Source organism: Heterodontus francisci, chromosome 26 (genome assembly GCF_036365525.1).
Source record: "Heterodontus francisci isolate sHetFra1 chromosome 26, sHetFra1.hap1, whole genome shotgun sequence".
In the NCBI taxonomy this organism is placed as follows: Eukaryota; Metazoa; Chordata; class Chondrichthyes; order Heterodontiformes; family Heterodontidae; genus Heterodontus; species Heterodontus francisci.
The window spans coordinates 69674561-69696318 of record NC_090396.1 but is presented as its reverse complement, the minus strand read 5'-3'; the positions used below and the strand labels follow the sequence as shown (position 1 = coordinate 69696318).

General features: G+C 46.3%; 1 protein-coding gene across 3 annotated transcripts in view; it reads right to left on the bottom strand.

Moving 5' to 3' along the window:
- Positions 1-5191: 5191 nt before the first annotated feature.
- Positions 5192-21758, bottom strand: part of axin2 (axin 2 (conductin, axil)) — a 40692-nt gene continuing 24125 nt past the window's right edge. Inside the window, exons 5-11 of one of the 3 annotated variants that reach the window (XM_068058510.1) lie at positions 20520-20660; positions 19041-19543; positions 17212-17397; positions 16269-16505; positions 16035-16139; positions 11922-12092; positions 5192-7447 (exon numbers count right to left, since the gene is read on the bottom strand). In XM_068058510.1, coding sequence (XP_067914611.1) covers positions 7321-7447; positions 11922-12092; positions 16035-16139; positions 16269-16505; positions 17212-17397; positions 19041-19543; positions 20520-20660 — 1470 coding nt within the window. In that variant the 3' untranslated portion in view covers positions 5192-7320. The remainder of the gene's footprint in view (positions 7448-11921; positions 12093-16034; positions 16140-16268; positions 16506-17211; positions 17398-19040; positions 19544-20519; positions 20661-21758) is intronic. The other 2 variants (XM_068058511.1, XM_068058512.1) reach the window with 2 other exon arrangements.

The window sequence follows — 21758 nt, the reverse complement described above, 5'->3', positions numbered from 1 at the left end:
TATATAGTGTTTTACTCACCCAGCAGCCCCCTGGCCTCCGCCGAAAAACAAAAGGAAATTAAATTTACTTTCAAACGGACTTTCCCAGCTGCTCACTCGCTCACACGCTGCTCCCGAAAAAGCTGCTGCACTGAAAGGAAAGTTATTTTAAACCGCCCAAATATATAGTGTTTTACTTACCCAGCAGCCCCCTGGCCTCCGCCGAAAAACAAAAGGAAATTAAATTTACTTTCAAACGGACTTTCCCAGCTGCTCACTCGCTCACACGCTGCTCCCGAAAAAGCTGCTGCACTGAAAGGAAAGTTATTTTAAACCGCCCAAATATATAGTGTTTTACTTACCCAGCAGCCCCCTGGCCTCCGCCGAAAAACAAAAGGAAATTAAATTTACTTTCAAGCGGACTTTCCCAGCTGCTCACTCGCTCACACGCTGCTCCCGAAAAAGCTGCTGCTCTGAAAGGAAAGTTATTTTAAACCGCCCAAATATATAGTGTTTTACTTACCCAGCAGCCCCCTGGCCTCCGCCGAAAAACAAAAGGAAATTAAATTTACTTTCAAACGGACTTTCCCAGCTGCTCACTCGCTCACACGCTGCTCCCGAAAAAGCTGCTGCACTGAAAGGCAGGGTTGTCCCAACATAAGGCCCGCAGGCCAGGATCCGGCCTGTGGATGCAAACTGTACCCGGGCCTGTTCCTCATCCTCCCCAGGGTTCCATGACTGGAGATGGGAAATTTCCCATTGTCATCTTCTTGCAGAGTGGCCTTTTTAAAAACATCGCACTGTCAGTTTCACAGCTGACAGCTGCTGAAGCAGGAACGCACTTCCCAACATCAGACAGATTCAGGGTTTTCCGACTTTTTTTAAAAGCCTGCTGGAAAACCCCGATTCTGTCCGATATTGGGAAGCGTGTTCCTGCTTCAGCAGCTGTGAAACTGACAGCGCGATGTTTTTAAACAAACTGACCAACCACAAAGCTGCTGCGCTGAGTGCTCCGGCTCAGTGCAACTGTCAGAGAGAGGGGTGGGGTGGGGGGGGGGGGCGGAAATAGAGAGGGAACAGAGCAGGGGGAAACAAAGAGAGAGAGGGGAACAGAGAGAGAGAGAGAGAGAAGGGGGCAGAGAGAGAGAGTGAAGGGGGAGAACAGAGAGGAGGGGAAAACAAGGAGGGGGGACAGACAGAGGGAGTGAGGGCAGAAACAAAGAAGGGGAAACAAAGGGGACAGAGAGAGAGGGGGTAACAAAGAGAGAGGGGGAAACAAAGAGAGAGGGGGAAACAAAGAGAGAGAGGGAACAAAGAGAGAGGGGGGACAGAGAGAGAGAGAGGGGGACAGAAAGAGAGAAAGGGGAACAGAGAGGGGGAAAACTGAGAGAGGGGGAAAACTGAAAGATAGGGGAAACAAATAGAGAGAGGGAACAGAGAGAGAGAGGGGGACAGAGAGAGAGAGGGGGACAGAGAGAGAGGACAACACAGAGAGGGGAGGGGGACAACATAGAGAGGGCAGAACACAGGGACAGAGAGAGAACAAGATCCGACACAGAGAGAGATCAAGATTACTCCTGACAGATGCATATCTATCCAGAATACTCTGCATCGCTACATCAAGTATGCAGGCAGAGATTGACTACTTATGCAAGCAAAAACAATGCCAGGGATATCACTAAATCAGTTTTCAATATAGTGATGAGAAAGTAAGTCAATAAATTAGTCTTCTCATTTAAAGCTTCTTCACAAAAATGCACATTTGTTGTTGTTTTTATTAGTAAGATTAATTTTTAATGCCGCTATCTTTCAAAATTTGCTCACCGGCCCCCGAGCCAAGCAAAAATCGTAATGCAGCCTGAACTTGAAAAGGCTGGACAACCCTGGTCTAGAGGAACTGCAAATTGGAACAGCGGAACCATTGCAATCCTCAAAACCTCCTTTTTTGACAATACCGTCAGTCATATCCTGATATGGGCATATAGTGGCTGTTCCTTCATCGCCACTGGGTCAAAACCTGGAATTCCCTTTCGAACAGCACTGTGTGAGTGCCTCTGTAACCTTCTCAAGGGGTAACCCAAGATTGGCATTAAATGCTGGCCTTGCCAGCAATGGATTTTCAAAAATATTTCAGGTTACCGCTTGACAGCCATTCCCCCTCTAAGAAACCTCTTGGGAAATTTATTGTTAATGCAAAATTAAATGGAACCATAAATTGGAAGGAGATTTTGTCAAACAATTCAATGTTCCGGGGAAGGCTCCCATGAACCTTACAGAGTCAGAACTCCCTCTGGTTTTTTTAGGTTACATCAGCACATGGACTGCAGTGGTTTAAAGACCCACCAACATCTGGGCACCCAGAGATAAAAGACACACTTGCATTTCTACAGCACCTTGGGCTTTCTCAAACTGTTTTACAGCCAATGAAGTACTTTTGAAGTGTAGTCACTGTTGTAGTGTCGGAAATGTGGCAGATACAGCAATGTGATAATGACCAGATACAAGAACAAACAACAGTACAGCAGAGGAACAGGCCATTCGGCCCTCCAAGCCTGCGTCAATCTTGATGCCTGCCTAAACTAAAACCTTCTGCACTTCCGGGGCCCATATCCCTCTATTCCCATCCTATTCATATATTTGTCAAGATGCCTCTTAAACGTCGCTATCGTACCTGCTTCCACCACCTCCCCCGGCAGCAAGTTCCAGGCACTCACCACCCTCTGTGTAAAGAACTTGCCTCGCACATCCCCTCTAAACTTTGCCCCTCGCACCTTAAACCTATGTCCCCTAGTAACTGACTCTTCCACCCTGGGAAAAAGCTTCTGACTATCTACTCTGTCCACGTCACCCATAACTTTGTAAACCTCTATTATGTCGCCCCTCCACCTCCGTCGTTCCAGTGAAAACAATCTGAGTTTATCCAACCTCTCCTCATAGCTAATGCCCTCCAGACCAGGCAACATCCTGGTAACCTCTTCTGGACCCTCTCCAAAGCCTCCACGTCCTTCTGGTAGTGTGGCGACCAGAATTGCACGCAATATTCTAAGTGTGGCCTAACTAAAGTTCTGTACAGCTGCAGATCATCAGTTTTATTTTGTAATGTTGATTGAGAGATAAATATTCACCAGGACACCAGTGATAACTCCTCTGCTCTTCTTTGTAAGTGGCATGGGATCTTTTCTGTCCACCTGTGGGAGCAGACAGGAACACAGTTTAATATCTGACCCAAAAGGAGGCACCTCCAACAGTGCAGCACTCCCTCAGCACTGTCATGGGACTTGAACCTGTAACCTTCTGTCTCAGAGACAAGTGGGCTACCCATTGAGCTATGGCTAACATAGATGGGTAATAAAGGTTGGCCTTGCCAGTGATGCCTACAGCCCAAAAGTTAATCGGCCGGCACCGAGGAGTGTTGCACTGTCTGAGGGGCAGTACTGAGGGACTGCTGCACTGTCCGAGGGGCAGTACTGAGGGAGCGTTGCAATGTTGGAGGTTGAAGTTAAACCAAGGCCCCATTTGTCCTCGAGTGGATGTAAAAGATCCCATGGCACTATTTTGAAAAGCAGGGGAGTTCTCCCCGATGTCCTGTACAATACATATACCTTATTGAACTCTACCGGAAACAAATTATCTGTTCCTTTATCTCTTTACTGTTTGTGGGACTATGCTGCATTTAAATTCTCTGCTGTTTTTCCTACATTACAACAGTGACTACACTTCAAGAAGTACTTTGTTGGCTTTCAAGTGCTTTGAGACATCCTGAGGTCATTAAAGGTATGATAAACATTCAAATCTTTCCTTCTTTTAGGGGTTCCAGTCCGCAGGTTCAAGTGGCAGAAGGAGAGGCTGAGAGGGCTGCAATGGAGGTAGGATGTCAGGAGTTTTTTTTATATTTTTGTTTATGGGATGTGGACGTTACTGACTGGGCCAACATTTGTTGCCCATCCCTAATTTCCCCTGAACTGAGTGGCTTGCTAAGCCATTTCAGAGGGCATTTAAGAGTCAATCACATTGCTGTGGGTCTGGAGTCACATGTAGGCCAGACCAGGTAAGGACAGCAGATTTCCTTCCTGAAAGGACATTAGTGAACCAGATGGGTTTTTATAACAATCGACAATGGTTTCATGGTCACCATTAAACTAGCTTTTAATTCCAGATTTATCAGTTGAATTCAAATTTCACCATCTGCCGTGGAGAGATTCAAACCCATGCCCCAGAGCATTAGCCTGGGCTCTGGATTACTAGTCCAGTGACATTACCATGACGCCACCATGAAAAGGTAGGGACTGGGAGACAGTGTTTGAGGTGGTTACAGAGGTAGGGTGCGGCTAGGTTCTGCCAGGATTTGTAAAGAAGGTTGAGACTGCAGTGATTGTCTGTTATACTCCCATTATTCCCATCTCAGGGGCTTTTATAGGTTATTTAAATCCATAATTAAATAAAAAGCACACTGTTGTCTGTCAAAAACTTGTGTAGTTTTGGTACAAGGGAACACTTTACTGAATTTATAACCTGAACCCAAAGATTTATCAACTGAATGGCAGCTCCTGAAATTGACCTGAAAGTGACAAAATTGTTATTTTTCCAAGTGATGCTTAGCCTTTCAACATCAAAAGTTCTTGCTGCAACTATGATCCAAAGTGCTGCTTGGTTTTGTTTGTGACATGTCTCACCACTTCAACAAGAGATTGTCAGCAGAGTTTCATTTTCAACAACTTCTGCAACTTTGCCCTTAGTTCAAACAAAGAGTGCCACTGAAACCCTTGTCCAGATCATCGTAACCCACAGGCCCAACTTCTCCAAATTTATCCTACTCGGCCTCTGGCTCAGCTCCACATCATATAAACCCCAAACATCTGGCACCCCTAACCTACCCCACACTCCTTCCCCACCTATGTTGCACCTCATCCCACTCCAATCCCCCCTTTCAGCCTCTGGTGCTGTTGAGGTCTCTGTGCTCTCCCACCCAAGTGTTGCTTCTCTTCCACTCCAACCCTGCTGGCAGATTCTCAGCTGCCTTGGCCCTTCTTCCGAGTTCTGCCTCGCTAATGTTCCCTTCTTGCAGAAACCCCTCGAAATCCACCTCTTCAACCATGAAACAAGAGATTCAAAAATAATAAACTAGAAGAGGAGGAGACTGGCACTATCATCAGACATGGAGTAAGAACCAGGGCCATTGCCCTCAAAATAACAAAAAGGTCCAACAAATAAATTCATTTGAAAAATATAAAATTTTAATAAAGGCTACATCTCTTAATAATTACATAATTATTGTACCAAGGATTCTTAAATCAAACTCTTTTGTAATGCATAATTTACAGAAAGTAGAATAAAATGCCATAAAACATGGTTATAACACTCAAAAATGAATAAAAATATCTTTATACATAAACCCTTATTAACAAAGGGAGAGGTGACCCTCAACACAGGGTGACACACAGTATTAATAATACCATGCAGGCACAGGTACTGTACTAGATAAACAAGAAACACTAGTAATAGTGTGTAAAACTCTCAATATTTACACAGGTATCGTACAAGTTAAGTCCAGCAGTGCGGCATAAAAGTCAGTGATAGTTAAGAGTGTGTTGGATAAAAAGGGTCTATACTGGGGTCTGGCCCCTTCGCAGAGCGTTGCTCAGACCTGGTTCCTCTCTGCGCTAATTTAACACAGACATGTGTGTTTACACGAGGAGAGCACATGTGGTAATTTCTGCCCCAGTACTTTATAATTCATTTTCCAGTTGCGTTGTTGGGGATGGGATTTAATTTTCTGCCTAAGAGTTTATCAACTTTGGGACTGATAACTTAAAAAAAAAAATTACATGATGGGCCAAGACTCTTGACAGGAAAACATAGGCGTCTTCGCACCACCTCAATTATACAGAACCAATTGGTCCTGTCAGTGCAGATCAGGACACTGATACTGGCACAGAATCCACAATCCTACAACACCAAAGAGATGGGTAACTGGACACACACACCGCGAGAGAGAAGAGGGAGAGAACGAGAGATTGCGAACGAATAGGCAATGCTGGAATCCTGAAATACAAACACAATGTTGTAGAAATGCACAATTGGTTGGTCAGCATCTGAACAGCACTGCATAACATTGCAGTTCTGATAATGGATCACATTCCCCAACACTGGCTCTCTCTAGGATTTAATAAACCTGCCACACCATTTTCACTTCTCGTTTTTGAAATTCTTCCATTTGGAAATTGTGGGTTGAAATTGTGTTGTGTGATATTAATGAGCAGAAAAGCATTGGTGCAAAGTTCCAAAAGTGCTACTTTCACACACAAGTAAAGCTGCTTATTCTAAATGGGTTTGCAGCACAACTTCAAACCATGGAGGTAAACAGAAAAAAAAACACAATCCATTCTGACCCTGGTGTCATGTTCTTGTACTAATTACCGACCCGCGGTGGGCTCTGAGTGAACTCTCTGCTGGGAGCACAGGGTCTGAATTAGCACTGGGACTGGGCAGCTGCCATATTTATCTCTCCGCTGGTGACAAGTCTGTGAACTGGCCAACTCTACAATACACTCATTCACATTACAATCCGCATCTGTGTCATCATAGTAGCTTTGCTGTTAGGATATTGTCAAGGAGGAGGAGGAGGTGGTGCGTGTATTGGGGATGAAGGTACAAGAAGACATCTGTGGATTTTCCTGGATTTGAAAGGCACTAGACTTCATGTAAATGTCAAATGGAAGATTGACACAGGCAAGGCTGGTTGTCATTTCTGTCAGAACATTAAGACTTGGTGATGGTTCTGGTACAAATAAAAGCAGCATAAACATTAAGACATGATCACTTGTTTCAGAGAAAATTCACAGCCAGTTTCACAATTTCACTTTAACTACACCAGAGCAGTATTGTTCATTATCATCATTAGTGTTGTTGGAAGGGGGAGGGGTTGTCAGTACCATCACAGAGGGAGGGGGCTGCCAGTGCCAATGGAAGAGGTGGCCACATCAATGCAGCAGTAGCATATCCACAACCTGAATACACAGAGATACAAGTTCAATAAATATCAGGATGTGTCACTGAGCAGGGACTATACAGTGTCTGTTCATATATACAGTACCTCAGGAAGTTACACAGTTATACCTGATGTCTGTAAATAATCAATGGTGGTCGTTCTTCTACAATGTAGCCCAGTTTTTTTTATATAAACATTTTTATGATCTTTACATCCGATGTAAGGCAAACACCACCACAGCTTCAAGCCTGAATTCCATTACCTCACAGCTTATTTCATCCTTCTGCAATTTTTTTTAATAATTTGACTGTCCTTAAAATGCCAGTCTGTTCTTTTTTGTCCTTTTTAATGGATCAATCAATTCGTTCCACTTTTCCTAAGATCTTTCCCTCATACATGGGCAGTGTGCTTTCGTCACTCTGAACTTCTTCAAAAACTGCCCCGCAGACAAATTCATTGCTGGCTCGCTTGAAATAATACCTGTGCGAAAAGAGAGAATAGTTAGAACAAAAGAAACAAAGAAGGGGAGAGAGTGAGAGAGAGAGAGAGAGAAAAAGAGAAAAAAAAAAAGAGAAAAAAAGAGGGAAAAAAAAGAGAAAAAAAAGAGAAAAAAGGAGAGCAACCAGTGACTCTCACTCAACCACTGATAAAGCCAGACAGCATGAACCCCAATAAATAAAACAGGAAAGAGGAATGGGCCCAGAAAGCAAATATATGGAATATTAAACCATCAATAAATATAACTTACTAAATATATATGTAGTACGTACAGGTGTGACTATATCGGAGTGTATTTACAGTATTGTTTAATTCACAGAGCAGTTAGACAGGGAGAGATATTCTTTACGCACTGAGTTGTGATCTAGAATGCGCTGCCTGAAAGGGCAGTGGAGGCAGATTCAATAGTAACTTTCAAAAGGGAATTGGATAAATACTTGAAAAAGGAAAAGAATTGCAGGGCTACAGGGAAAGAGCAGAGGGGAGGGTGGGACTAATTGGATTGTATCTTGGTGTCATATTTGGTCCTGAGGTGAGCTTCCAACCACATATCTGCGGATCACTAAGATCGCCTATTTGCACCTCAATAACATTGCTCAACTCCGCCCCTGTCTCAGCTCATCTGCTGCTGAAACCCTCATCCATGCATTTATTTGACTATTCCAATGCACTCCTGGCTGGCCTCCCACATTCTGCCTTCTGTAAACCTGAGGTCATCCAACACTCTGCTGCCCATGTCCTTACTTGCAGCAAGTCCCATTCATCTGTCACCCGTGTTCACTGACATACATTGGCTCCCGGGTCAAACAATACCAATTTTAAAATGTTCATCCTTGTTAACAAATCCCTCCATGGTCTTGCCCGTCCCTATCTCTGTAATCTCCTTCAGCCCCGCAATCCTCCACGTTATCTGCACTCCTCTAATTCTGGCCTCGAGCATCCTGGATTTTTAATCACTCCACCATTGGCAGGCATGCCTTCAGCTGCCTGGGCCCTAAACTCTGAAATTCCCTCCCTAAATCTCTCCACCTCCTTTAAGACACTCCTTAAAACCTACCTCTTTGACCAAGCTTTTGATCATCTACCCCAATAACACTTTATGTAGCTTGGTATCATATTTTGCTTTATAACAACTCCTGTGAAGCACCTTGGGATGTTCATTATATTAAAGGCTCTATATAAGTGTTCTCCAGAGCAGAGTATTCCCCTCCGGAGAATACTTGGCATCAGGTGACAGGACCGTATATCCAACACAGAAGTCCTCGAGGCAGCCAACATCCCCAGCATATACACACTACTGAGTCAGCGGCGCTTGAGATGGCTTGGCCATGTGAGCCACATGGAAGATGGCAGGATCCCCAAAGACACATTGTACAGCAAGCTCGCCACTGGTATCAGACCCATCGGCCGTCCATGTCTCCGCTTTAAAGACGTCTGTAAACGCGACATGAAATCCCGTGACATTGATCACAACTCGTGGGAGTCAGTTGCCAGCGTTCGCCAGAGCTGGCAGACAGCCATAAAGGCGGGGCTAAAGTGTGGCGAGTCGAAGAGACTTAGCTGTTGGCAGGAAAAAAGACAGAAGCGCAAAGGGGAGAGCCAACTGTGTAACAGCCCTGACAATCAAATTTTTCTGCAGCACCTGTGGAAGAGCCCGTCACTCTAGAATTGGCCTTTATAGCCACTCCAGGCGCAGCTCCACAAACCACTGACCACCTCCAGGCGCTTACCCATTGTCTCTCGAGATAAGGAGGCCCAAAGATATAAATGCAAGTTGTTGCGACTGTAGCACTCAAAGAGCCAGCACAGGTACAATGGTTCCCTTTGATCACAATTCGTGATCCAGGCACATATCATGCAAGTTTTGCAAAGTGCTTTTCCCCTCAAGTTTCCACATCAAACACACGTGCACATTCCATCAACCGACACACTCGGGCAGCAGTTTAAGAATGTATTTTTTCTTTTTAAACTTCTTTAAAAACATATTCCTTAATAAATTTAAGAGTGGTAGCCTGAAAATGGGTTTATCACCAAAAATAAGCATTTTTATTTATGTCTAATTCACCACCTGTGAGTAAACCGAAATTTAACAAAAAAATTATACAAAAGAATTTGCTAGTTATATTGGTATGCAGGTCAGTTTTAGTACATTAAAGTTATATTCAAAAGCTTTTAAAACCTGTTAGTGTCCTTGTGCGTTAATGTTTAAAGCCTCTGCGAGGTTCCACAAACGAGTGCAATTAGTGTAAACTTGCAATGGTGATTAATTTGATCTGGGTGCACAGCTAGTTTTGTGGGTGGGGACAGTTTCCAGCACAATTTTTTTTAAATTATTCATTCATGGAATGTGGGCGTCGCTGGTCAGGCCAGCATTTATTCCCATCCCTAATTGCCTCTGAGAAGTTGGTGGTGAGCTGCTTTCTTGAACCGCTGCAGTCCATTTGGGCAATGCTTTTTAAACCAGCACAAAAGTCTGCAGAAACTCGACTTGCGCTGCTTGTAATTTGTACTCAAATTCCATGACTTCCTATGCTTGTTTGGCTAATTTCAGGTGGATTGCTCTGAAAAAAAAACAGCAGAAGCGAGTGGGAACTCCAGACCCATGTGTTTTTCCCTCTGGCAGCTGATGCTTGTGCATCAAGATACTTCTTTTTTATTCATTCATGGGATGTGGGCATCGCTGGCTAGGCCAGCATTTATTGCCCCTCCCTAATTGCCCTTGAGAAGGTGGTGGTGAGCTGCCTTCTTGAACTGCTGCAGTCCATGTGGGGTAGGTATACCCACAGTGCCGTTAGGAAGGGAGTTCCAGGATTTTGACCCAGCGACAGTGAAGGAACAGCGATATAATTCCAAGTCAGGATGGTGTGTGGCTTGGAGGGGAACTTGCAGGTTGTGGTGTTCCCATGCATCTGCTGCCCTTGTCCTTCTAGTTGGTAGAGGTCGCGGGTTTGGAAGGTGCTGTCTAAGGAGCCTTGGTGCGTTGCTGCAGTGCAGCTTGTAGATGGTACACACTATTGCCACTGTATGTCAGTGGTGGAGGGAGTGAATGTTTGTGCATGGGGTGCCAATCAAGCGGGCTGCTTTGTCCTGGATGGTGTCGAGCTTAAGAGTGTTGTTGGAGCTGCACCCATCCAGGCAAGTGGAGAGTATTCCATCACACTCCTGACTTGTGACCTGTAGATGGTGGACAGGCCTTGGGGAGTCAGGGGGTGAGATTACCCTTCCACCAGAACATCAGTCTCTGATAATACACTGCATTAATGCAAGATTTACATAAATCAGTGATATGCAATTGTACACATATGTAGGAACAGAGGGAATGAAAAATACCAAGGCAGATCTCATTAATTCAAAGAACCTGACAGCTGACCTGCTCGCCTCTCATCTCCAAACTCAAAAAAAATGAAGAAATTGGCTTCAAAGACCTGCTCATTACATAGGCCTTAAATATAGTAAAAGCTAGATCAATGCCAGATGTTGCCAAGAGTGCCTGGCACATCATGGGTCAGCTCCTTTACTCAGTTAGGCTGTTTCACTGGAGTTACCCACACCTTCATCTCAGACCAGACCAGTCTCAAAACAAAGATGGAAAAGAACCTCCCAAACACACAATGTTGGTGTAAAGGCTTTTTATTACATATATAATAATAAACAAAGACCCCAAGGAGTTTAAACTTATTGTTTCAACAGCTTGCAGTTATATAGCGCCTTTAATATACAACATTCCAAGGTGCTTCACAGGGATGATTATCAAACAAAATTTGACACTGAGCCACAGAAGGAGATATAAAAGGTGAAAAAGGTAGGTTTTCAAGAGCATCTTAAAGGAAGAGAGGTAGAGGGGCAGAGAGGGAATTCCAGAACGTATAGCCGAGACAGCTGATGGTACAGCTGCCAATGTAGAGTGAATGAATGAAATTGGGGATGCAAAAGAGGCCAGAATTGGAGGTCTCTAGAAATCTTGGAGATGTCTGAGGCTGGAGGAGATTACACAGATAGTGAGGGGAGAGGGCATGGAGAGATTTGAAAACACGGATTAGACTTTTAAATGAGTTATTGGCAGACCGGGAGTTCCTGAGGCCACAGGCCACTAACTGACTAAAAGTATAGGTCAATACAACACGGTAACTAATGTCAGAAGATCAGCCTTCCCCATCACTGCAACACACCTGGCCGATAGGAACATACATGCAGCAGGCCCCGTTGAGAAGAGCAGTAAAAGGCTGTGTACACTCAAACACATAACAGACTCTCCCTTCCCAGTCACATCCCCCCCCCACCCACAACCCCCCCTCCCCAGTCACCCTCCCCAATCACACCTCTCCCTCCCCAGTCACAACCCCCCGTCACCCCTCCCTCCCCCCCCCAGTCACATTCCCCCCACCCCTCCCCAGTCATAACCCCCCACTCCTCCCTCCCTGGTTAATGCTGCCCAGAAATCCTGACAGTCCAATACCTGTAATTTCCTTTCTTGCTCAGCTGCTCCTTGAAGTGGGCCAGGGTCAGGCTGTGACCTTTTATCATCCTCCGATATGGAATGTCCTCTCCACAGAAGAAGTAAGTGACGACCAGCTCACCGGACTGGGCCGGATGTGCCGGCGTTGCCTGTTTCTTTGGCGCTTTGTGCCTGTGAAGATAAATGAGACACAAAAAATTAACCAGGTCACTGGCATCAAAAGCCAAGAAAAGAAGTGCAGGTTGTGAGCAGGGAGCTGAGTACCACTGATAAGGAGGGTCCCGGGTCCCAGACACCACTTCCCTGGCTCTGTGCCCAGTTTGCTGATCGCAGGCAGAGCTGCCAATGAGATAGGAGAGTGTTTAGGGTTAGGGAGGGGTACAATTCAGGCAGGATCACTACTCCATGTCCCTAATATCTGCAGGTATGAGTGGTGGGTGGGGAACAGGAAACCCCCTCCCCCTCCGCCAACCCCCAGAACTGAAAGCTTGCTGACAATATGATGGGTTTCTTCAAATGAGCAGGTTTTGAAAGAGGAGACGCCACATGGTTACGATGTCCTGTCACACTGCAGGGTAGTCAGTGATGTATGACAGGGCCCACCTGCTCCTGTCTACTACCACATCACTCTCATATCTCCCAGTGGTCAGTTCAAATGTAGCCCTGCTCGTCTAACCTGTTGAACTGGACAATTGGAATTGGCAGAGCAGACAATTCATGGTCACTGTTCGTAGGAACACTTGCTTTAGGCATTATCACATGGGTCACTTGCAAACTGGGGGGGGTGGGGGAGGAAAGGGTCACTCGCAGGCGAGACATGGAGACGGGTACAACCTAAAGAAATCAGGTGAAAACAATTTGAGGGTTTTTACTCTGGAAGCATTTACCCTGCCTATGCTGTGTATGCACACTGATCCAAAGCAGAAATGAGCTGTAATAAAAGGGCGAGGATACCTAGTTGCGGAAACACATGATCTCACAGTGCTAATAAAAAGTGAGAAGTGGAGGACAAGCTGGGTGTGAACTCAAATAGAGTTTTGATAACGTTTTGGTGAAACCACAGATTAGCTCAGGAAATCTCTTACAAAAACAAAATCACTGCTGAAAGGCAGGGCTGGATCAGAATGCCTTTTACATTATACAATCAATCAGATAAGAACATTAGAACTAGGAGCAGGAGTAGGCAATTCAGCCCCTCGAGCTGATTCAATATGATCATGGCTGATCTCATCTCAGCCTCAACTCCACTTTCCTGCCTGTTCTCCATAACCCTTCAACCCATTACTAATTAAAAATCTGTCCATCTTCTCCTTAAATTTACTCAATGTCCCGACATCCACCGCACTCTGGGTAGTGAATTCCACAGACTCACGACCCTTTGAGAGAAGTAATTTCTCCTCATCTCTGTTTTAAATCTGCTACCCCATATCCTAAAACTATGACCTCTCGTTCAAGATTGCCCCACCAGAGGAAACATCCTCTCTATGTCTACTTTGTCAATCCCCTTAATCATCTTATATCCCTCAATTAGATCTCCTCTCATTTATTTATTTTTTATTTAGAGATATAGCACTGAAACAGGCCCTTCGGCCCACTGAGTCTGTGCCAACCAACAACCACCCATTTTATACTAACCCTACAGTAATCCCATATTCCCCATCACCTACCTACACTAGGGGCAATTTACAATGGCTAATTTACCTATCAACCTGCAAGTCTTTGGCTGTAGGAGGAAATTGGAACACCCGGCAAAAGCCCATGCAGTCACAGGGAGAACTTGCAAACTCCGCACAGGCAGTACCCAGAATTGAACCCGGGTCCCTGGAGCTGTGAGGCTGCAGTGCTAACCACTGCGCCACTGTGCCGCCCCACTCTTCTAAACTAGAGAGAGTAAAGGCTTAAACTACTCAATCTCTCTTCATAAGACAAACCCCTCATCTCTGGAATCAATCTAGTGAACCTCCTCTGAACTGCCTCCAATGCAACTACATCCCTCCTCAAGTAAGGGGACCAAACCTGTACTCAATACTCCAAGTGCGGTCTCATTAACGCCTTGTACAGTTGCAGCAACACTTCCCTACTTTTATACTCTATTCCTTTAGCAATAAATGCCAAAATTCCATTTGCCTTCCTTATTACCTGCTGTACCTGCATACTAGTTTTCTGCGATTCATGCACGAGAACACCCAGATCCCTCTGCACCCAAAGCACTCTGAAGTTTCTCTCCATTTAGATAATAATTTGCCTGTCTATTCTTCCGAACAAAATGGATAACCTGACACTTATCCAAGTTAAACTCCATCTGCCAAATTTTGGCCCATTCACCTAACCTATCCATATGTAAATTGCTTATTTCTTTATTGTAACTTACTATCCAACCTATTTTAGTGTCATCTGCAAATTTGGCTATAGTACCTTCTATCCCTGCATCCAAGTCATTAATATAGATTGTAAATAGTTGGGGCCCGAGGACCGAACCCTGTGGCACCCCACTAGTTACATCTTGCCAACCAGAAAAAGACCCATTTATCCCGACTCTCTGTTTTCTGTTGGTTAGCCAATCCTCTATCCAAGTTAATAAATTGCACCTAATCCCATGTGATCTTACCTTGTGTATTAAACTTTTGTGCGGCACCTTATCAAATACCTTCTGGAAGTCCAGATATACTACATCTACAGGGTCCTCATTATCCACTTTACTTGTTACATCTTCAAAGAACTCTAACAAATTAGTCAAACACTATTTACCCTTCATAAAACCATGCTGACTCTGATGGATTGCGTTTTGACTTTCTAAATGTCCTGTTATTACTTCCTTAATAATGGATTTTAACAATTTCCCAATGACAGATGTTAAACTAACTGGTCTATAGTTTCCTACTTTCTGTCTCCCTCCCTTTTTGAATAAGGGCGTTACATTAGCATTTTTCCAATCCACTGGAACCCTTCCCGTATCCAGGGAATTTTGGAATATTATAACCAATGGATCCACTATCTCCGCTGCCACTTCCTATAAGACCCTAGGATGTAGGCCATCAGGTCCTGGGGACTTGTCTGCCTTCAATCCCAATCACAGAGATCACAGAGTCCTGGGGCATTAGCAAACTAATATTTTAGTTTCCATCTCATTCTGTTCACTGGGGTCTCTGAAGGAGTCAGTGGAAAAAACAGCTGGTGCAGTTAAGGTCATCCAATTAAAAATAAAAAGGTACAGTCAGTTGGTTCACTGCGACTTCAAACAAACTCACTGCCACAGATTGAGACGGGGGGGTGGGGGGGGGGGGGGGGGAGGAGAGAGGAGGTTGTGGTGGTGGTAGTAGAGAGCGCAAGAGAGAAAAAGGAGAGAGAAAGAAAAAGGGGAGAAAGAGAGATAGAAAAAAAAAGAGACTTTTTTATTCTCCTTCATGGGATGTGGGTGTTGCCGGCAAGGTCAGCATTTTTTGCCCAATTCTAATTGCCGTTGACAACGGAGTGGTTTATTGGCAAAGTCAAACACATTGCTGCGGGTCTAGAGTCTCATATAGGCCAGACCAGGTAAGGATGGCAGATTCCTTCCCTAAAAAGGTCATTAGTGAACCAGATGGGTTTTTACAACAATCGATAGTTTCATGGCACCATTACAGAGACTAGCTTTCAATTCCAGATTTGTATTAATTTATTGAACTGAGATGGCACAATTAATAGCGAACAATGTCATGCCAACGTGTTAAAGATTCGTCCACTATTAACACCAATAGTGACTCTCCCCCTTGTGTCAGTTGGTCTCTTTCGACACTACATCGCCCCCAAGTGGCCCTAGTTTGGAAGGCGAGTATCAGCCAGGGTTCCCACTCCTGATTCAGTGTCTCCTACTGGAATGGGGCATCAGTTTAGGCTTAGCTGTGATGCTCCCAGCAGTTAAATAGCAGCCTAAGGATCAGCAGCCATGTTGATGTATGAAGAGCAGCCACTTGCCTCGTTATTAAATGGTATGCAGCACACAGAGCAGGACCTTGCCACAAGGTAGTATCTACTGCGGGGAGGTGAAGAAAAAAAGGGGAGAAAATCAAGGGGGTGGTGTAGTGAGTGTGGACAGATCTTCCCAAAGTGGAGAAGACAGGGTGAGTTACTTACTCTTCTATAGGAGATGTGAGGAGACCAGCACTAGACAGAGACAGGCTCACTCCCTGTGACACAGCTCCATGATTTCTGTCCCGCTGTAAACTCGATGTCGAGTACCTTAAAAATAATCAAAGAGAAGGTCAGTGAGAAAGAGAGAGAGAAAAAAAGCGAAGGGGGGGGCAGTCAGTGAGGGGTCAAAGATAAAATCCCTTGTAACACAAGAACAACAAAATGTGAACTTGGTACCTTTGCTTCTGAGTTTTGGAAACTTTCTTTTCCTCTTCCAGTCTGCGACGTGCTTCTTCCAGTTGAGCGAGAGTGTTCGGTGGGGGTAGTGGGGGCATGGCAGGGTCCTGAATGAAGGGGTGGGATGGCTGAGCATTGCCCCACTGGTGGTTACTGCCAAGGTGTTGCCGGCTGGTGTGCTCAGCTCCAGTGCCCCTCAGACCATCTGTGATGCTCCCTCTCTTCATACATTGGATACTGGTGGGAGAGAATTGCTCGTTACCTTTCCAGCTCTTTGACCCACGATCAATAATCAGTCACACCTCTCCTACCTGCCAGCTCCCCCCCACTCCTTCACAGCCCGATTATTCATGCGCATGAGCTCAAAACAGCTGAGCGCTGGTAGGTTGTATGACCTTGGGAGGCATCGTGCTCCATCCCAATCTGACTGTTCTCAAGCACATGCTTTTGTCACAGGTCACTGGGTGTTGGAGCCCTTGGGTGGCACATGTGGGATCTTTCTGCTCGCTAGCCGGGGGTGGTCACTGTGGTCAACTGTACGGGTCCCAGCTGCAGTCAACTTTTCTGAGCATGGACTAGTGATCAAACCTGGCACCTCAATGTTCTGGGTAGCTCAGTAAAGTCACTGCCTTCCCCTAGTGAAGTTTTCAGGCAGTTTGTGTTTTTTTTTTGACAGCTCCTTGCCCATCAAAATAGAATGTGAATCAGCAAACCAAAAAAAAGGGTATATTTCCCATATTATATCTGCTTTCAAATTACATCATCCAACCTATTCAGTCTTGAGAGGAAACACTCTGAAGATTTGAGGGGAATTAATAGCTGTTGCAGGTGATCGAGGGGGAAACCCCCCCCCCCACCACACACAAACACACACCCACACAGATACACTAACACTCAACTGTACAGCGAGCAGTCACTATCCCAGGCAGTGCTCAGCCTTTACCTGTGGGGCCTGTGTTTGCTGGGCTGTCGTTCACTCTCCAGCATCCATTGCCACACATTCTGTGCCCGGTCTGTTTCCTCACCGGGGAGCTGGGGACTGGAGAGAGGCAGAGCTCCATCACTGATACTTGGGCCGACACAGTCTGTCACCTGCGAGCTCCTCCTGGGCAGGGAACCGCTCCTACTGCTGGAGGCCAAACAGAGGGAGAGGTAAGTCAGTGGAAAGGCCTTTGCTTCTCCTGTTTCAAGGCATGCGGGCCACCTGTAACCCATTTATTAACTTGTTAACTTTAATAACCCCACAATTGACTCCATCCTCCTGAAAATGCTGGCTCACACTCAGATACAGTTCCACAGACTCTCCGACCAACCCAGGAACATGGAGGACAGCTGCCTGTAGCCCAGGCTGTGATCCAGTGGCTCAGTGCTGGCCACAAAGTGAACCCCAGGATACACCAGGCCTTGTTCCCTCGCTCCCATTCCCACTTTGTCACCTCTCTTTAACTAACACTTTCTCCCAATTGCCGACAGTGGGTTATATAGTCAAATGCTCCATGGACACCTTCCCACCAACCCTGTACTGCATCAATTGATCAAACCAGGAGCTATGACTCTCCCTGGGCAGGGGGAGTTAAAAACACAGAAGGCCATTCAGCCCCTTGAGCCTGTTCTGCCATTCAGTTCAATCACAGCTGATCTGTATCCTGACTCCATCCACCCAGGTTTTACTGCAATTGTTTGCTATCCAGTGGTGCTGCTGGGTGTGGGTGCAGATGCTGCATGAGGAGGGACCGCAAGGGTCAGGCATCTTGCCACCAGTGCTCACTTGTCAACAATGCCCACCTGCTGAGGCCTCTGGCTGTCACAGAACCTCAACACCCTCACTCCTCAGATTAACCCAGATAAATGGGCAGGTCACAAGCACATCAGCCACTGGTATGGCAAAGGGTTTCCGATTATTCCCCACACAGGTCCAGGAGCCGTTGTGGGTCGGTGAGTGATTGGAGCCATAAATATCACAACTCAGCTGCCCCACAGCCCCGCGATGGGCAACACAGCCGACACAGTCCTGGTCAGTAAAAAGGAGTCTGATGGGGGCAGGATGATGTTGGTCTACTTTTAAAATATTTGTTTTTAAGAACATAAAAAAAATGACTGTACTCAGAATGTTAACTGGTTAATGAGAGTACACACAATGACTGCAAACAGGAAAAATGTGAGAGAGGGGGACAGAGCCCAGTGCCAGAGGGGCCAGGGGCCCAGGGGCTGAGCTCAGTTTCACCTCCTACAGACCATCAGAAGAACAGCAAAGGACAGGATTCGCCATGGTTATAAATCCGTGTGAACCACAGAGAGAATGCAGAACAATTACATGGGGTCATTGAAGGCAGTCACCATCACTTCATGCTCAGTTTTGGCACATATATCATTACTAGTATGTTGTACGTTTATTCTGCTTGGTTAGTGTACTGCTGGCTGTGTTCCTCAATTAGAGAGGCCGGCAGATTGCAGGTTTCACCTCGGTCTGTGCTGGTCTCTCCTGGATTGGTATGTGGACTTTGCTAGAATTGGCCTCAGTGCCTCTGGATCAGGGGAAAGAGGGAATAAAAATCCATCGGCCAGAGCTACTGAGCACCATCCTGATGGCCAGCAGTGCTCATGCCCAGGCATGAGGGCGGACAGCCTGAGGCTGAGCTGTGATGCACACCATGGTGAAGCAGCTCACTGATACACAAACTTAGCAGAGGGAGCCCGTTTTCCACCCCCCCCCCCTCCCCCGAGGAGGTGGTGGGGCAGGTAAAACTTTAAAGGAAAAGGACGAGATCTTACCCAAAGGTGAACTGTTCCACTTGGAGCGCCGGCATTTCGACCTTCGAGTGACTGCGACACTTGGTGTAGGAACAATAGTCTGTGCTGCTCGGACACAGGCACTGCACTCGCTGAGCAGCCTCAGCTTCAATCTGTTCCTTTGTCTTGGGAACAGTGTGATGGTGGATGTAATGATGGTGGATGTACTTGGTGCCCTGTTTGGAGACGCATCCTTTGATAGAAACCCCCGGAGGTCCTGCCTGGGGCCCCAGGGCCTGTTGAACCTTTGTCCCCCGCAGACAGTCTGCTGTCTGGGAGGGAGGAGAATATCTCCCCACTCCTGGCGATTGGCAGCCTGGAGTTTTCAGCACCCTTGACAAATGGTCATCCAGGATGGTCTGTGGGTCTTCGTCACAGCTTCCGGAGGGCAGGAGGCTCAGTGGGGATAGCTGGTGCTGGGGGGCTACAGGTTCTGTCTCAGTCTGTGTTTTTACTGTGGAGAGTTCACCATCTTCACCTTCTTCCTGCAGTCAGACAGAAATGAGCTTTTTAATATTCACTGACAGCAGTCACCGCATCTACAAAACAATTGCAACATCACATTCCCCCACAGCCCGTCTAACATTCTCCCACCCTCTAATTGCCATTGTACGACTGCTGTCCTATACACAGTCTCGCTCATCACCCGCCCCGCCCCCCCCCCCCCCCCCCCCCCCTTACGCCCTTCCCATGAACTCCCTGTCCCCAAACTCATTGACAGATCCCTCCGGAGTCTTCCTTCACCAACCTGCACAACTTTTCTCCATGGATGTAACGTCCTGCTTTCTCTCTCCCTCCAACCAGCTTTCACCCACGGCCAATTCCAATGCTGCAACCTATAGGGACTTAATTTAACCAAACTCTCAAGGGTAGAATCCCATAGGATTGGTGGAATGCCAGTTTGATATCCTGCTTTGACTTCAATGGAGAGTGAAATCTGGCAGGGTGGAAAACCAGTGTTGCACCCAGTCCCATCAGTTTCACTGATGGTGTGGGGGGGGGGGGGGGGGTGTGGTGAAGCTGGCGTTCAGTTAAAATTACACCCTCCCAATCCCCAGCCCAGATAAATAGACATTGCCCCAGCCCCATGGTACTCGATATGACACTGAGAGTGGGTCTCATTATAGTGCAGGCACTCCATCTCCTCGATCAAACTGTCCTCATTCCCCATCAGCATCTTAAAAGGGATTGCACTGCCTGATTGGGACTGGCTGGTATAAACAAATGGAACAAAATTACACAGTTACACAGAGGAAAGTAATGTTTCACACAGTATAATGATTCTGATTGTGTTTTAAAACCCATTGATTTCAGCCAAGCTGAAACTATACAATCTTTCCTGGGTGGTGGGGGGGCGGGGGTTGCAAGTTTTAAGAGCGCAGAATTAAAATGACTTTCCCCTCTCCTGACCCGCCCACGGGCTCTAGAGGCGACAGTCCCTCGGCAAGCTCACGTCCTTACCTCTTTGATCTGCTGCAGCCTCTCCTCCAAGCTGTCCATGGTGTCTCGCTCCCGCTTGAGCTTCTCCAGTCGGGAGATGAGCTGAGTGGCGAAGGCTGCCGGGTCCACAGGCGTCATCTCCTTCGGAAGGCGGTGAGTTCTCTACATGGAACAAGAGAACAACAGATAGACAACATTTAGCAGCCAGCTTTCAGCCTGCACATTTTGGGGAAAGAGGGGAAGGTGGCAGAGAGAGAGAGAGACAGAGACAGAGAGAGCGAGAGATCGCCAGCAAGCAAAAGAAAATAGAAGTGATGCTTTTGTTCTTTTTCTTTTAATACGCTTGTGTGTTTGGATAAAGCCAGTTTCTCTGCTCATTGCGACGAGCTGGGGATTTTATGAGCTTCTTACAGTGACCTCATGGAGCGACATCCTTCCCAGCAGCAGTGGCCTAGGGCGAGAGCAGTTGGTTGCCCTGCTCATTCCCTCTGTAGTACAACCAGCTCATCAGTAGCTTCATAGAGTCTCGAGCTTCTTCAAAGGGTGTTGTCTAACATCAAAAAACATGAAGGTGGGAGGGAAGAATCTTTAACTGAAGTGGGTTATAAACAGAAAACGAAAATTAAAAAAAAAAGATGGAGGAAAGATGGAGTCAAACGGGTGCAGATCAGAGAAAATGTGGTAATTTATTTCCTGGCTGCATGCTGGGTAGCTTTGAGGATCTGTTGGCTCAACAGCTCCTGTGTTCTTTTTCACTCCCTCACTTTCCACTTCTGTCTTCTTTGTACAGTGTGAAGAGAATCAGCTGCAGGCTACTTGTGCTACACTGCTGGGCTCGGCAGCCTAAAGCTGCAGCTATCAAGGGAGAATGGAGGCTATCTGTTATGTGAATCGAGAGCAGAGAATCGCAAGGCAAGGCATGGCTTGCACCAGCCTTGACAAACATGAAAGAGAGAGAGAGATCATCCCTTCTTCCCGTCAGTCTCTCTCTCTCTCCCTCCCTCCTCAGCAACACCCCCACTCCCCCCAACATCTACCCCATGGCTCTCATCTTTTTAAGCTGGGCACCATACCCACCCAATGAAGCAAAAAAAACCTTCTCTAAGGCAACCGCACAGCAGCAGCAATGATGCGAGGGGCAGAGAAAGGAGTAGCTCTGCTGGAAGTTGTCACTTTACACACTAGCCGTCTTCTATTCAGCTCCTGATCAAAGCATAGCCTGGCAGAGAATGTCGATTTGGGAGTCCCAGGATAAAATAA